Genomic DNA, 16,985 nt, shown 5'->3' with positions numbered 1-16,985 from the left:
AATGATCTTGTGTAAATGGATCCACAATGTTTGTTCAAACTGAAGAGCCAGGGTCATGCGGATAGGTGGAACCCAGAAACTTTGAATTGTGATTCTTGTACCGTCAGCCAGCCAATGCACAGGATTCCTCCACTGCTTTTACCAACACAAGCCTATCTTATGTATGTGGTAAAGCACAAGTCCATCTTATAAGATCTCTTCGCGTCTCAGTGGGTACCTGGTTCAACAACCTCCTCTAGAAACTATTCAGTAACATATAATGAGGTGTAGCCAGAGCTATTTTTCTAGAAAAAGAGGTACCAGATCTCACCACAAACACCTCCCTTGTTCTCTTATAATGGCACCGGTGCCCAACTGAGAGGGGCCAGAATTGAGTTCCGGCTGGAAAAAAACCTCTGGGTGTAGCAGACATTTACGTAGTTCTGGAAGTTCATAAAATATGCCAATGAGACCCAGTGTCAGCAACTAGCATGCTCTGACAAACAATGAAGTCCCAGGGACGAACCACAGCTGAGGTGAGCCAAGAGTCTCATGCTCAACCGATTGAGCTATCCCAGCTATGATACATTCTATCGATCAAACCATTGTTATTTTATATTACTGTAATAAGAGATGCTATCTTTGTCAGGGCTGTGAGTTAGCCATGTGATAATCGCTGCTTAATTGTGTTCTAGTTTAGGAGGTCAGCCTTCCTCCTTTTTTCATTCTTTCTTCCACTTTTTCTCCCCCCCCCCCTTTCTCTCTTTGCAATCAAATTACACAGAGCCACAACATAATCACATACAATACTTTGGCATCAGTTTGGTTTTCTGTAAAGAAACATGTGTTAAGTTTTTAGAAGTTTTATTACGTAATAAATCTATGTTAATACATACCTTAATAAAATTTGCATTGATGTAGTCTGAATCTTGAGGGGGAGTTTTTAAAGTCAGTTTAACTCTGCTGTGATCAACTAAAACATAGCAATTTTAGGAAGAATTATTTTCCATGTTAACAGGTATTCTCCAGCAAGAATGATAACAAGTTCTTACCCAAGAATTCTTCCACTGTATCTAGGCACTACTTTAATCTACCCTAAGAGAATTCCTCACTCATTTTCAGGACTGCTTGCTCTTCACATTTCTATTTATTTCACTGCAGAACTCTGCAGGACATAATTCTATATATTTTCCTTAGAGAGCACTTCCTTTATTAATGAAGTTACTCATGAACCACTGGATATGAAATTCTGGGTTGGCTGATAGTTCCAAGTTCTATGATGAGATAGCAACTATTTTGCCAGTACTGGACTGTTTCAAAGCATCTTTTTCACTTCTAGGTATCTAGGGATTAAATTTAAGCAGTTTCCAGGCCACCTTATTCTCTGAATGCCCAGTGAAAATGCTCCAAAACAGATGTTAACATTAGAAGCAAAGTAAGTTCACACAAATGGAAATGTGGAACAGTATAGACATTAACTCAAAATATATTCCCCAGCCAGGGACTCTTGAAAAACTTAAATTTAACACACAAGCACAATGTATTTGAGGCTGGCAAAATATTTTAAGATGTGCAATAATACAATAATGTATTAAGTGCTCGTGTGTTCCTCTATAGAAAGGATAGCACATTTAGTTTTTCCAGCAACACTTTATAATTGCTTGCTTGCTGCTCAGTGTTCAAGTTCTATGTTGAAGGCAATCCAAAATCACATTATCAACTTCACAGAATAGACTGACAGTCATCTAAATACTAATTCTTAGAGAGAGAAAATCCAATTTCATTTGCAAGGTTGTTTTATATTTTGAAGACTTGGGGTTGTCTTTTAAGTCTTTGGTAATACTTGTTTCAAGGTCTGCAGGTTATTTGAATTGCAGTCTTGTCCTACTGTTCCTGTTTTACTGGTATAGATATAAGCAGGTTGCAGAAGACAACACTTCCTTAAAGACTCGTCGTCAAAGTGATAGATATTCCAGTTATGCCCTGATGACAACCAAGACCTTGATAAAAGCATTTGCCAATAAACCTCTCTTTGCCAAACACAAAAAAACATGTAGCACTACTGACACAGAGGCCTCATTTGCGCATAGTACTTAGCCAAAGCATGGCTGAGCATGAATGAACAGGCATACTATGGTGCACAGTTAGAAAATCACAGCTGCTTCACTCCTCTTCCCCTGCTGCCACATTGCCATGAAGACCTGGGTTTTGTATCTAAACAAACCACGATCTGCAAGCAAGGTTTGTTCTGGGCTTACTGCTTGTAGTGAGTTTGGGAAAGACTACTTGTCAAATCATGGCTTAACCTCTAGCAGAACAGCAGCAGCAGAAGCCAAGTAAAGCAGCTAATATTTTCTAACTGTCCACCAGCACACTTGCTCGTTCATGCAGAGCCATGGTTTAGTGCAAACCAGACCAGATAGTTTAGAACTCGGCCCTCCAGATGTTTTGAGACTACAATTCCCATCATCCCTGACCACTGGTCCTGCTAGCTAGGGATCATGGGAGTTGTAGGCCAAAAACATCTGGAGGGCTGAGGTTGAGGAAGCCTGGTTTAGAAGATCTGGTAATAAAAGCTACATTTGGAAATAAAGGTTACACCACACTATAGAGATTGTTTATCCAGTAATTATATTTTGGGCATTTTTCTGTCATCAGCTAGCTTTGGTGCTGCTCAGATTTCTGTTACCAGTTTTCACTTCTGGGCAAGCTAAACTTGGGAATCGGAAGTCCACACAGAACTAAAGAGGATCCAAAAGTTCAGACTTCCTCAGCCAAAAAAATTCAAGGTCTATGGCCAAAATTTGATAAAGAAGATTGTCCACTATTTTAATAATGGCCAACCTTTTCTGCAACAACAAATCAACTAAAAACATACTGGCAGACCATATTTTCAGTGTTTATATGAATTCATCATTTTATAGTATCAGACTAACATGGCTAGAAGTCTCCAAATTTTCAATGTTTTATGAGGGTTTCGAACAGGATGTTCTCTGAGCTTCATATATGTATTATGACAAAATCAGTCTGTCTTTATTCCAAGTTCTGCCTGTTTTCCAGTAAGATTCAGATTAACGGATTCTTTCAAGAAAAATAGCATTCTGAATAATTGGGTATATTTTGTGAGTCAGAAAAGCTTTTTCTGCATTAGTTGGAAGGTTAAAGTTATTAACAGATTTTTAGCCTTGGAAATGGTTTTTAAATAGGTACTGGGAGGCTGACACACATACAAAGAAACATTCACTTAGGCAGATGAAGCATCTTAAAAAATACCCCTTTCGGCAAATAATTACTATCTAATTTACCTATTCAAGAGATCTTAAATGTTAACAGGCAAGATATCTTAATAAATGTTATTAACATGTCTCTCGAAGGGAAAAGTCAGGCTTACATGGCAGTATGTCCTTGTATCTGTTCTTTTTCACATTTTCTTCTTTTTCTCCAGTGACTGTTGGGTAGATCTTTTCTGTTCTATACTTCGTTGATAGCCTCCTCAGTCTCTGTAATTAAAATGTTCTGTTTTAAGTTACTTTTTCAGCTGCTCCTTTTTACTTTTTCAGAAAAGTAGTCTCTGAATAGAAGTTTAACTAGTCGTCTCTACCACCATTACTCTGCACAGCTATCCTTCTCTGAAGACCACGCCAAACAATGGAACTGCATACATCAAGGAAATATCACGAACAATGTGGAACATATAGCAGAAAGCTTTCATTTCCTACCTTGGTCACACATTACTGTAACAAAGAAACTTCCTTTCATATTTAGAAGTTGGGGAGGGTGTTCTTTTTTCTTGACAGCATAGGGTGTTACAGCACAAATCGTTTCAGCTAGTTACTACTGTAACAGCTACAGGATGAGGGCCAGCGCCAGCTGTGAGATAGGCTCAGGATCCAGCAGATCCCAGACTGGCTTGTCACTCCCACCCTCAGGGGGGCATTTCAGGACATTCCACCAGGCTCCAAGGGCGGGGGCATCAGTCAGGGGCCTCCCACCTGCCTGCACAATGGGCGGAGGTTAGTGGCAGCAAGAACAAGTGAGTGGAGAGGCGCCTCTGCTCAACCCAAAACCCACACAACCTGGCTTCAGAGAGACTAAATTGCAGACTTAATCATCTTAATCACCATATACCGTATTTTTTGCTCTATAAGACTCACTCTTTCCCTCCTAAAAGGTAAGGGGAAATGTGTGTGCGTCTTATGGAGCGAATGCAGGCTGTGCAGCTATCCCAGAAGCCAGAACAGCAAGAGGAATTGCTGCTTTCACTGTGCACCAATCCCTCTTGCTGTTCTGGCTTCTGAGATTCAGAATATCTTTTTTCTTGTTTTCCTCCTCCAAAAACTAGGTGTGTCTTGTGGTCTGGTGCTTCTTATAGAGTGAAAAATACAGTAATTAGATGTACACATTCATGAAGTAAAATCGATTTAATCGGAAAACACACCAAATTTTGATTATTTTAAGGTGTCACAGTACACCTTATGGTTATGTGTTTTCACTACCCTATCAGAAAGATTAAAAAATGGAGATAGAAAAGGTATAAAGAGAAACAGTTATGAAAGAGAGAAAGAATGGGAAAAGAAATAATGTTTGTGGAAGGAATAGACCATGGGTAGGCAAACTAAGGCCTGGGGGCCGAATGCAGCCCAATCGCCTTCTAAATCCAGCCCGTGGACTGTCTAGGAATCAGTGAGTAGAATGTGTGCTTGTATTTAAAATGCATCTCTGGGTTATTTGTGGGGCATAGGAATTCATTCAATTTTTTTTTCAAAATATAGTCCGGCCCCCCACAAGGTCTGAGGGACAGTGGGTGGGTCCCCTGCTGAAAACGTTTGCTGACCCCTGGAATAGACTATTTCAGAATGGGTGGCATTCAGCACTAGTCCTACTCAGAGTAGACCCACTGAAGTTAATGGATGTGGTCAACTTAGGGCCATTAATTTCAATGGGTCTACTATGTGTAGGACTAATGTGGAACTCAACCCAATCAAGGTAATTGTTTGAGAAACAGGAAATATACTGTTTCCTATGGCATAGTACAGGTTTTAGGAATGCCCTCAAAGCTAAACTTCTGGGGGCTGCATACTGGCAGCGAGTAAGGCCAATGCAAAAAGTCAGTGTGGACCACCCAACACACAAAAACTTCCTCTCTCACACGTGTGGATGTGTATGAATACAACATCTACCCACACCTATTTTCAAACATAACAGCCCCCCATATATGCATTTTCTCCCCACCACACACACAAAAGGCATTTTTCAGGCCAGATTGTTGTGCAAGATGGGGTAAGGAGGGAAGCAGAGAAGAAGGCTCATGGGCTGTACCTGGTCCATAGGCTGGAGGCTTCCCAAATCCCACCCCTGGAGCGGATGATTTCCATTTTTTCAATTCAAAACATTCAGTCTACTTTTAGGCCATGGATAACAAGTAGATTATGAGCAGCTTTAAAATGAAGGTGCCACATTTTCTTCATATTTGAGACTTACTTTATCCGTGTAAAGGTATCCAGTTGCGGACCTTTATTGGCCGAGGGAGCCAGCGTACAGCTTCCGGATCATGTGGCCAGCATGACTAAGCTGCTTCTGGCGAACCAGAGCAGCGCACGGAAATGCCATTTACCTTCCCACCGGAGTGGTACCTATTTATCTACCTGCACTTTGACGTGCTTTCGAATTGCTAGGTTGGCTGGAGCTGGGACCGAGCAACGGGAGCTCACCCCGTTGCGGGTATTTGGACCGCCGACCTTCTGATCAGCAAGTCCTAGGCTCTGTGGTTTAACCCACAGCGCCACCCACGTCCCTACATTATCCATGTAGCTTCTATTTATTTGTGATTATGTAGTTGGTTTTTTAAATAAATGATTCAGTGCCTCTTATCTGCTTATTGACAGTAATAGAAGAGTGTTGTTGGTGGTGTGTGTGTGGCTGTGTGTGTGTGTGTGTGTGTGTGTGAGAGAGAGAGAGAGAGAGAGAGAGAGAGAGAGAGAGAGAAGCCATTGCCACATACGAGAGGGAAGATATTTTTTACAGAACAGAGTTTTTACAGTCTCAGAGTTGTCGGACAACAATGTTATCAGTTGCTGGAATTCTACTACACTGCCTAACTCAAATGGCATCAAAACTTTAAATTATGAGCCCACAGTCAAGTTGGGTAAGAGGAGGCACAACTCTTGGATTTTTCCATAACAGTTTTGCACTATGCAACAGCTGCTGAGGTTAAATCTAGTGCGCACAGAATAAAAATTTTCATATCTACAATTGACATCCATCCTTACAAAATAAAAGATCAGACTGCAGAAGCTTATGTTATAAGCTGCAACCACAAACAAACATGTTTTAAATAGAATGCATCTTCCCAAAAACATTTGCAGCCAATTTCCCACTTAATTCTGAAAAGGAAAACAGATGTTAATCTGTTGGAAGATTTAAATTATTTCTTGAGTTGAGACCTGACCTTAGTCCCCTATAAGAGGGGACAAATAGACAGTCTAAGGGGCACAGACTGGGCTTCAAACTTGGGGTTAGAAACTGAGATATAAAAGCTAGAAGCCAATTGGTCGCCACAATAATATGTCTAGGTGCATTTTTTAAAAAAGCAAAGGAAGACAAGATGGGGAATCTAGCTGAAGATGGAATAAATGCTGTGCACAAAAGACAAATTATTTGAAAACACAAAGGTAATAAAGTGGGAAAGCAGTCTAGATGTGACTGCAGTTTTGTTCTAGCAAAAGTAAAAACCAAACCTCTTTTACTCAGTTGGAGAGGGTAGTTTGCCAAAACCTGTATCTTTATAAATTAGTGAACAACTTAGCATAGATAATTTATTTTGATCTTTTTCTAATTTGTGGCATTTGGAGGGTTGTAACCAGCCACAGCAAAACAGATCATACAGAGAGCACAGTGGGAACTCCCGCCGCACTCCGAAGGCTTGCGGATAGCTTCCTGAAGCCTGGAGAGGGAGAGGGGTCGGTGCGCACCGACCCCTCTCACTCTCCAGACTTCAGCGAAAGCCTGCATTCGCTCCATAGGACGCACACACATTTCCCCTTCATTTTTGGAGGGGGAAAAGTGTGTCCTATAGAGCGAAAAATACGGTAATTCCCCCTTTTTACTGCTGCCACAACCTGGGTAAACATTTTAATTGAACTATCCACTAAGACCCTAAGATCTTGGTTCTTTGTCAGTCACCACCAGCTCAAACCTCACTGATATGTTAGGATACCTTCCCACCCTCAATCACTTTACACTGGTTAACACCGAATCAGATTTATCACTTTAATGCTCATTCACCCAGGCTGGGGAGATCCTTTTGGAGCACCTCACAGCCTCTTTTAATTAAAAACTATTCTCCTTTTTGTCATAATTTCCAGTATGCTCTCCCCACCTCCATGCTCAACCTGCATTCCTAGAGGAAAAAAATGACGCAGCAGAATCCAAATAAAGGGGGGAACATTAGAAACCTTTTAAATAATCAGCCAGCACAAGAAAAACATATTTAACCATTTGCAGCTTGTGTTTGTTTGCAAACCACAAGGTGCTTTGTGCTTCCCGCCCCCATAATAGAAAAGCGAGTTCAACTGTCTGAAAGAGCTTCTTCTGTTTGCTTGCTGATGCAAATCGTACAACATTGGAAAGGCTCCCTCTGACTCAGCATATCAAAAGGCTTCCTGAAAAAGGGAAGGCTTCAGTCACAAAGCTGCTCTTCTGCAGAGGAGATATCAATCTCAAACCACATGACTGGATAACTCAACCTGGTCACTAGGTGGTGCTCCTGAGTTACAAGAAAAACTGGCGACAAGTTAAGTTCGAACGCTGTGCCAACCCATTAGAATTTTTTTGGCCAAAGGTGAGGGGCTACCTAATAGGGATGCTCCAATAGTGAATTTCCTTATTGACGGGTGTTTGGACTTTATAACTTTGGGGTCACTTTCAACTCAATGATTCTATCAGGGAGGGAAATCAAAGTTGATCTGTAGATCAAGTCTGAAGGTCACCACAAGCTTGTACAAACTTATTTCCCTATATTCTTCCAGACTGACCAGATCTTTACAATGTGCTTGAAACAATCAGAGGCATAGTTAAAACTGTCTCATCAATGAACTTCTAGAAAAAGGAGTTTCAAAAGGAGTGGTTGCACAGGAAATTCTAGTACCCGTAGTGTGACATACATTGGCTACATTCAGATCCATTGTTAAACCATGCCTCTTTCCTCCTCCATAATGAGCTCTGTAGCTTCTGCTTCAGATTAACTACAGCTTGCTGCATTGTCCAAACCCTAAACAATGTATAATCTTAACTATGGTTCATGAAAACAAGCCATCTTAACAAATGATAGCTTGAAGTTGGCTTGTCTCCACTAACAATTTAAGGTTAACTACTATTTGCAACATAGCAAGCTGTGGCTAATTTATAAAGAACTCTCAGATCATGAAGGTTTCTAACCTCCTCCTTGTAGCCATGCTGGAGAAGGAGTGTGTGATCCTTGGAAAAGACCGGGTTTGTCCTTAAGATGCTAAACTATGGTTGCATCTGAAACAGAGAGGAATGCAATATGCTCTCAATAATTTATAATCCCTAGACTTCCACCCGTTATTCTCTATGCACAGAGACGCCAACTGGGTGGGGCAACAGAAAAACTGTCAGTGGCACCGAGATACCAGGGACAGCTTGGGGCGCAGGGTGGGAGCAAGGACCATGCTACAAGCTTCTACAAGGTCCAGAGGCATTATGCTTAGACACTGACTGCGGGAATGGTCTGGAAGCTAAGAGCAGTGAAGCACTTATGCTGGGAAAATAATGATAGATCTTCCATGCAAATAATATTGAAAAGCATAGCCAACTTAGGACATCAGTGTCCCTAAGAGAGCAGCATGCCATGAAAGTAATACATCAGCTCCTGGTGTCTTATTTTTCACTGCATCAGCACCTAATCAGATCAACAGACAATCTACAGTGCCACACGATGCTTACTTACTTATCAAATTATTGCTCTGAGTACCTTTTATTCCAGATAATGCTTCTTTGGCAATCTTTCCCCATCTGTTGCATCTGAACCCAAACAATTATTGCTATATGAACATTTGTGGGTTTTTTTATTATTATTATTATTATTATTATTATTATTATTATTATTATTGAGATTCCTTTCTCTAGTATGAACACTGCTGCAGGTTTACTGGGTGCTAAAGCTGACTATGATCTCAAAGTTTGCTTTAAATTCTCTCTAGTTCTCCCTACATTCAGGTGATTAAAATCACAAATGTTAACACCATGATTGTATAAAGATTTTCCCATTTTAAAGTTTTGAAAGTCAAGGCTACTAGATGACTTCCACTAGCCCTCTCATAAATGAAATCTATATTGCCCCAGTAGTTTGTAAGGTCACACCCATTATGCGTCTCCTTCAAACCTTATTTTGTTAACTTACATTCTCAAGAAAAAGCTTTTAACTGAATTTAGAAATTAAGAACCAAGGCAGCATTCCCTTTTCTCATCCCCATCCCTGTAAACAAATATACAGTGGTACCTCGGGTTACATACGCTTCAGGTTACAGACTCCGCTAACCCACAAACAGTACCTTGGGTTAAGAACTCTGCTTCAGGATGAGAACAGAAACCATGCTCTGGCGGCACGGCAGCAGCGGGAGGCCCCATTAGCTAAAGTGATACCTCAGGTTAAGAACAGTTTCAGGTTAAGAACGAACCTCCAGAATGAATTAAGTTCTTAACCTGAGATACAACTGTAAATGCAAGTCAAAAGTTGCTTTCTTGCCCTGCAAGTCCAGCAATGGCAACCCTTTGACAGGCATAATCTGGCCTGAGAGAAGTCCCAATTTGGTTCACAATCTTCCTCAATTCACACCCACTTGCCCTAAATCTTATATCTTCTCCTTGTGGCCAGTGTTAGAAATTAGCCAGGTGCCAGGCACGTTTTGCTACTGCTGTGGGTCCAATTTTGTCTAGGTGGAGTTTTCTGGGGGCCAAGTTTAAAAACCTCTCCCTTAGTTCATAGTAAATACTATGTCCATTTCCACTTTGTGTGTTTCTCCTTCTTGAATGCTGGGACATGTGAATTGTTGTAAGAGCAAGCTACAGTCAAGAAACGTAGCTGAGATCATAGAATCACAGAATTGTAGCGTTGGAAGGGATCCCGAGGGTCATCTGGCCCAACACTCTGGCAAATATTCCGTTGTGGCAACTGTAACCTAGATTTAAGTTGCCATTTGGTACCTAGGTTTTATATCATTCTTTCTAAAACTGCAGGTGGCCCTTGCCCGCATGGTTTGATTTCAAATGACTTGAGCAAAAGTAGCAGGGCTCGCAAGCACCACTGACAAGCTGTTCATTGATGCCTGATCACCTGAGCCTTCAACCATGTGCTCTGACTTCAAGCCACACAGGCAAAAGAAAACACGATGCCCAATTTCATGGTGACATCAGGTGCACGACAAAAGGGCAATCCCACCCACCTGGCAAAATGACTATGGATGCTGGGGGAGAACAGTTCCAAACACCTGATCTAGTTATCAATATAGTTTAGAAACAATGTTAAACTACTTTGCTGGAAGGGGGATTAGGATGGCATGTAGATTTGTACTTGACAATGCCCGCCGGCTAAGAGGAGCATCACAAAAGCAGGAAGATTCCACCAAGGCAGAGGCCCTGGTCTTCGCCTAGGAGAGTAGGTGAGCTGCTACCAGCAGAGCATGGAAACCCACAAAAATAAGCATTCTGATATGAGGAACTGATGACTTTGGAACCCAGAAGGGCCCAATTAAGTGATTTAAAAAAAAAAAATACACAGAAACAAAACTACTCCCCACACCTTCTTGCTCTGGTCATCATGAGATCCACGTCTCCTCCCAGACACCAGGTTTGGATTGCTGTTTATGAACTGAAACTACAATAGTGAATTCTGAACCTATTGAAATTTGCCATGATTATTCAGTCAGAAATCTCCAGATGCTATCAGTTTATGGTTTAAAATGTCTCTCTCACAAATCCCCCACTGACACAAATCCAGGCATTTATTCAGAATGAGCATTTTACTTTACCCATTGTTTTGTCTTCTTCCTGACCCTCCCTCAGCAGAGGAAGCATACAGTACATGCTAGCACAAACAACACAGGCCATTTCTTCCAAGAGCCTAATCCACACTACAATTCATAGACTCATTGATGCTTCACCAAAAGGTATATATGCTCTTGTATTGTAACAGTGTCAAAACAGATAATGAAAAATTGATGCAGCAGAATCCAGATAAAGGGGCCAAACCTTTATTCTTCCAAGCAAGCCAGCAAAAATAATATTATGAGTTTTTCACACATGGCTTCTCCATTTTGGTGCTATTTCTGTTAAATATATCCTGACATGGTGTATGTTGTGCGATGTTGTTTATCCGAGGTTGTATTTACCTAACTTTAAAACCTGCTATGGAACAGATGATTATTATGTAAAACCACAGAATTCAAAGAGGATTTGCTTTGTTTTTTTCATGACTGTAAACAGTACACAGGCAATTCTTGCATATCTTATCTTCTTCAAATTCTTCCATTCTTCTTCTGTACCATTTTTTTTTTAAAAAAGCCATTTATGTTTGGAAATACATAGAGTCGTACCTCGGATTAAGAACTTTATTTGTTCTGGAGGTCCGTTCTTAACCTGAAACTATTCTTAACCTGAAACACCACTTTCACTAATAGGGCCTCCCGCTGCCGCCGCACCGCTGCTGCGCGATTTCTGTTCTCATCCTGAAGCAAAGTTCTTAACCTGAGGTACTATTTCTGGGTTAGCAGAGTCTGTAACCTAAAGCAACTGTAACTTGAAGTGTCTGTAACCCGAGGTACTACTGTATACTAAATAAAGTAATATAGTAGGGATCATTATTTTAATCCGTGCAATTTTACAATTCTCTAAAACTCATTAAATAAGAAAAATTTGGCACTGAATGCTATTGATCTTACAGAGAAACACTTTTTCGATAATGCATTTTGTATAAATGTATATGAGATATGAATTTCACATGCTTTTGTTTTTCATTTACTATGAAACCTGACATTTATTATGTCAGGAACCAGTGTTGTGTCCGTGTTTCAATTATGAAATCTAGCTAGCCTGTAGTAAGAAGCCCTGTGGTACCCTGTTGTTCCAATATTCTGGATTACCAATTATAAGTATGAGTAGTTCATGAATGTTTGTGCCACAATACATAGGATAAAATGGCAGAAATGGAGGGAGAACCCAACAGCCCATGGAGCAGGTTGGGCTCAGAGTGAGAGGAACCTAAATTACTCAGTGAGGTTCACAGCTTAATAGGAGTTGAACACTATGCTGCCACACTGGCTTTCGATATACCCAGAATATACAAACAATTGAACATGAGTACTACAATTCATTTAACCTCCTAAGCATTATACATATTTTCTCCCCAACATATCAACTGAAGTTACTGTGCAAGGCACTCAAGTGTGGGTTGGGGTGCTAGTTATGGACTAGGTCAAAGCTGTTATAAAATGACACCATGTAGCTGGCAAACATTTCTGAGCAGTGTCAAATGCCAAAATACAAGATCTTTAATAAGACAGCTGTTAAGACTAGGACTAACATCTACAACAATAATAGCAATTAATATGCAACTATATTGCTGCTCCTTTACAATTTGAAGGTAAGTAAGTTGCCACACATACACCCAAAAGAAACAACCCCCCCCCCACAAAACTTGTTACAAAACCACCCAATGAAGGCACTGTTGGCATCTGTGAATTTTCGTTCTTTTGTTTTTCTAAAATACAGAAATGTGAAAGGCTTTCTTTAATAAAATCAAAGTGATGGGAATCAAGATGCTTGGATTAATTTCTAGTACTTAATTTATCTATTTGTTACATTAAAAAGTTTTCCTTTGGATTACACTTGATCAAACTCTTACTAACTGCAAACACTAGCTGACAAAACCCACAATCATGGCTGAGAGTTTATTTCATGTAATCCGCTGCAATTTGTTTGAGTAGGCAGTGCCTAAAGTAGAGCTTCAGGCTTGTAACACTCTGCCAGCCGAGTGCAGATTTGTTCTAAAAGTAGCAGATGTCTCATGGAATATATATAATACGGAAAACATTCTGATTTAGTTTTTCCTCATTTTTTTATTGGCATGGGAGCTTGCATGGTAGATAAAATCTCAGTTCAAAGATGAATTATTTTTAGACATTGAAATCAAACTTTCTAAACAACTCCCATTACAAACTCTTCCATTTAAGAATCTTAAACCATATCTGTTGAACTCAATAACAAATCCATTGATATAACCCTGCTCACAGGGTTTAGTCACACATTGTTTTTTAAGATAGGGAAACAAAATTAAACCCAGTCCAATCAACTGTATATTTTGCATGCCAAGTTTCCTGAAACAAACATTGCAACAGAGTGCTAATTTTTTGCCACTTCTGTTTTTACTACATAGTGTACCTAAGCCATTTTCATTTGTGCCCAAACATTTTACCTCTTAAGTTGCTTTTTATACTGGGCTAATGTACATCAGCCCTCAGTCATGAAGGTTTGATAGCAAGAACTCCAGAGCCTTTGAAGACCTATGGTGTCCTGGGCCTTTGAGGATCCCATTTTTGTATTGAAGGACTGGTACACTTCAGTACAATCTTTTTTAATGCTCTCTTTGTGGGGCAATCAGACACTCCAGAGGCTGCAGCCACAACAAAATGTCTAACTTTTATTTATTAAGAGAGGCTGGCCAAAACATATTAAACCCAATAAGCACTAGATTCAAGATTTCTGTTATCACCTTTCAAGTCCTAAATGGCCTGTGCCTATCATTATCAGTTGGTGTGAGATTGGTTGGTGTCTCTATCAGAGACAGCATAATCACTTAAAAGAAGCAATAACAACAAAAGACAAAAGAACAGATCCATCAGCTGTAGCTCATCACAGTCAGAAGAACTGAAGGCTCTTTTAAAAAGGAAAGTCTTTACTCTTGAGCAGATGACTAGCTAGGGAGTAAGTTGCTCTGTTAAAGCAGCAATTCCAGAGTATGGCTACAGCCACTAAAAACGCCCTTTCCAATCTGAGTCAACAATGCTTTTAGAAGACGTACAAGGATCTGTTGTTAATAGCCAGACAGGCTGATTTTGGAGGAAGAGGTCATTCAAGGACTCAGGTTCCAAACTGTATTGTTGCCTTTACGGTTACTCAGTTGCAAACATTTGTATCCAAAGGGAATCCAATTTTTACACCAATGGAATGAGTCATTAATATGGAATCCTGTTTAGTACACTGGTGCTAGAAAAAATGCTGGCTGCTCTCTCTTTCCAGAGTTTAATACTGGTGCGAAAATAATCAGGAGAAAAGCCACAAGGAACACAGACTGTTCACTGAAGCTCCCCTACCCTCTTTACGGAAACTATTACTCCATAGTATTGTGTTAGTAAAAAGGTGCCTTCAAAATTATGTCTCTGTTTTAACACTGATTGTCTTGCAAGTCATAAGCTAGTTAAAGTAGTTTGACTGTGAAAACATTCTAATAAATGTACAACTCCAAGCCACCTGGGGTTTACTACAGTGTCATTACAGAGACACAAATACCACCAACTAAAGATTGCAATCCTGTGAAGGGAAAGTACAATTTACAGCATATTTGTAACACAGCAATTTATGCTAGTATAAATATACTTACATTTTTTAAACTATCCAATGTCTTTACCATACAAAATTGTTTGGGGCACCAATCTTCAGGATACTGTAGTTAACAAAAACACGACCTTATTCTTTTAGGTTTGAGCAGCAGGAAGATATAGCAGGTGAGTGATTTGCACAGCCATAAACAATTATTTTGCATATGACCATTGACCGCATGTAACCAAGTGAAGATGCCTAGGCACCAGGATGATCTATTATCTATTATCTGCACAACCTGTAGCCTGAGCAGGAGCAGTGAAAGTTACAGTGAATTGTTGTAGCTTATCTTCACTTATCTCACCCCACTGTCCTTCTCACAATTGTGAAGAATATTCTTACGTTATCAGTCCCATGATGAGGCCGGAAACCTAACTGGAAGGGGTCCAAATAGTCTGCATCCTCCTGCCGTGTCTGGAGTTGTTCAGCAACCACCCGCTCAATCACCTTGCCCAGGAATGGAAGATTTGAGGCTGGGCGATAATTGGCAATAATGGCCAGGTCCAAAGAGGTTTTTTTTTTTTTAATAAAAAAGAAATGGTTTAATCACTGTTTCTTTAAGCATGTCGGGGGGGGGGACCCTCACAGAGGAAAGCATTCACCACCCTACGGACATGGTCCATTGCCCAGCCTAACTTGTTTTTATAAGTCAGAATGGGCAAGGATCAAGGTGGTCAGTTTCACTTGTACCATATTCTCGGTGGTAACAGGTTGAAATTGATTCCATACAACTAGACCAGACAGAGCTCTGTGTCCCCGCTCCCTGTTACCACATAGGAGTCTCTCTCTTTCTGAATAATATGAGTGATTTTATTTGCAAGATCCAGTAAGGATCTTGGGAGTCCTTATTGGACTCTAATGGGAAAGGTGGTTCTATTAAACTGCAAACCACCTGAAAGAGTCTCCTGCTGCTGTTTTCTATAGATGCAATAGGGGCAGCGAAGAAAGTCCTCTTTGCCGTCACTATTGCTACTTGGTAGGCTTAATGTTAAGCTCTAACTTGTGTTTGATCCGATTCAGAGTGAGTTTTTTGCCACCGGCACTCTAGCCATCTCAGCAATTCTTTCATCACCCTCAGTTCTGAGGAAAAACATGGGGCCATCCGGGCTCCATGCAATCGGAGAGGGTGCTTCGGAGCCAGATAGTCGATAGCCCTGGTTAGCTCCTTATTCTAGCGGGCCACCAGGGAATCAGCTGAAGGGCCAACAATATGGGATAAGACATCCCCTACCACTCTCTAGAAGCCATCTGGATCCATTAAGTGGTAGGGGTGGACCATTCAAACTGGTCCCACTTCCCTGCGGAGGGGAAGAGTCATGAATAAGTCTAATTGCACCAGGAAGTGATCTGACCATGGCACTTTTCTTGTTTCACTGGAACTTAGTTCAGATCACCTACATCCAAACCTATTCAGGGGTAGACCCATGGAGGCCATGCTTTCCACGAAGTCCCAAGCAGCCCCTTGTAAGGTTCTGTTGGCAAGGATTCTTGGGCAGGAAATCCTTGGCGTGGGGGAGAGACTGGTACATCAATAAGAATCCTGTACTGCCCCTATTGCCCAACTTTCATGTAACAGTCCTTCAGATAGTTGAAGATGGCTATCATATCACCTCTCAGTCTCCTTTTTTCCAGGCTAAGCATATCAACTCCCATAACCATTCCTTATGAGATTTCATTTTCAGACCCTTTATCATCTTGCTTGCTATAAGTTAAAGGGAAAAGGAATAAGTGATCATTAGTTAATGGTCATGCAGAACAACAGCACAGTGAACAACCACATTAAATACACTACACTACACTTCAAGCAAGCTAAGTTTCTGCCAGACACCTATACACCATGCCATGAAATAAGAGTACAGACCCGAACACTGCTAACTGACAGCTACCAATTTGACAGTCATCACTTTAAGAAAATATTTTGATGTACTGTTCAGAAGTGCTATTAATTCAAATTCTTAATAACTAAAGCAGAATAAATATCTTATTGCTTTTGACAGAGGACCTGAAGATGTTTCCATTTAAAAGACTAAAGCTTAAACTATTAAAATACACAACAATTTATTTAACATAATCTGTATATACCACTACACCGTATTGGCTCTCTAAACAGATCATAGTGAAACTCATACAGGATATATCTGTGATGTCATAAAGAGTCTAGTAATATGAGCAATCTACTAAAAACCATGCAGGAAAATGCATGAGCTATAGGGGGTCAATTAACTCAGTAAAATACAACTACTGTGTCTTCCAGCTGCACCTAACCATTACTGCTCAATATGTTTCTTTTCCTTATATTTTATCTTTCTTCCAATGTGTTAAAGGCAGTGCAA

The 16,985-nt window shown here is 40.4% G+C and overlaps 1 protein-coding gene across 4 annotated transcripts in view; it reads right to left on the bottom strand.

Annotated features, from left to right (window-relative positions):
* Positions 1-16,985, bottom strand: part of PTPN12 (protein tyrosine phosphatase non-receptor type 12) — a 63,754-nt gene that overhangs the window by 34,110 nt on the left and 12,659 nt on the right. For all 4 annotated transcript variants that reach the window (XM_079993630.1, XM_079993632.1, XM_079993629.1 and 1 more), the window contains 2 exons: positions 3,371-3,479; positions 876-952 (listed from right to left, as the gene is read on the bottom strand). In XM_079993630.1, coding sequence (XP_079849756.1) covers positions 876-952; positions 3,371-3,479 — 186 coding nt within the window. The remainder of the gene's footprint in view (positions 1-875; positions 953-3,370; positions 3,480-16,985) is intronic.

The sequence above is a fragment of the Podarcis cretensis genome (genome assembly GCF_951804945.1).
Source record: "Podarcis cretensis genome assembly, chromosome: 10".
NCBI lineage: Eukaryota > Metazoa > Chordata > Lepidosauria > Squamata > Lacertidae > Podarcis > Podarcis cretensis.
This window is presented reverse-complemented; position numbering and strand designations above follow the sequence as displayed.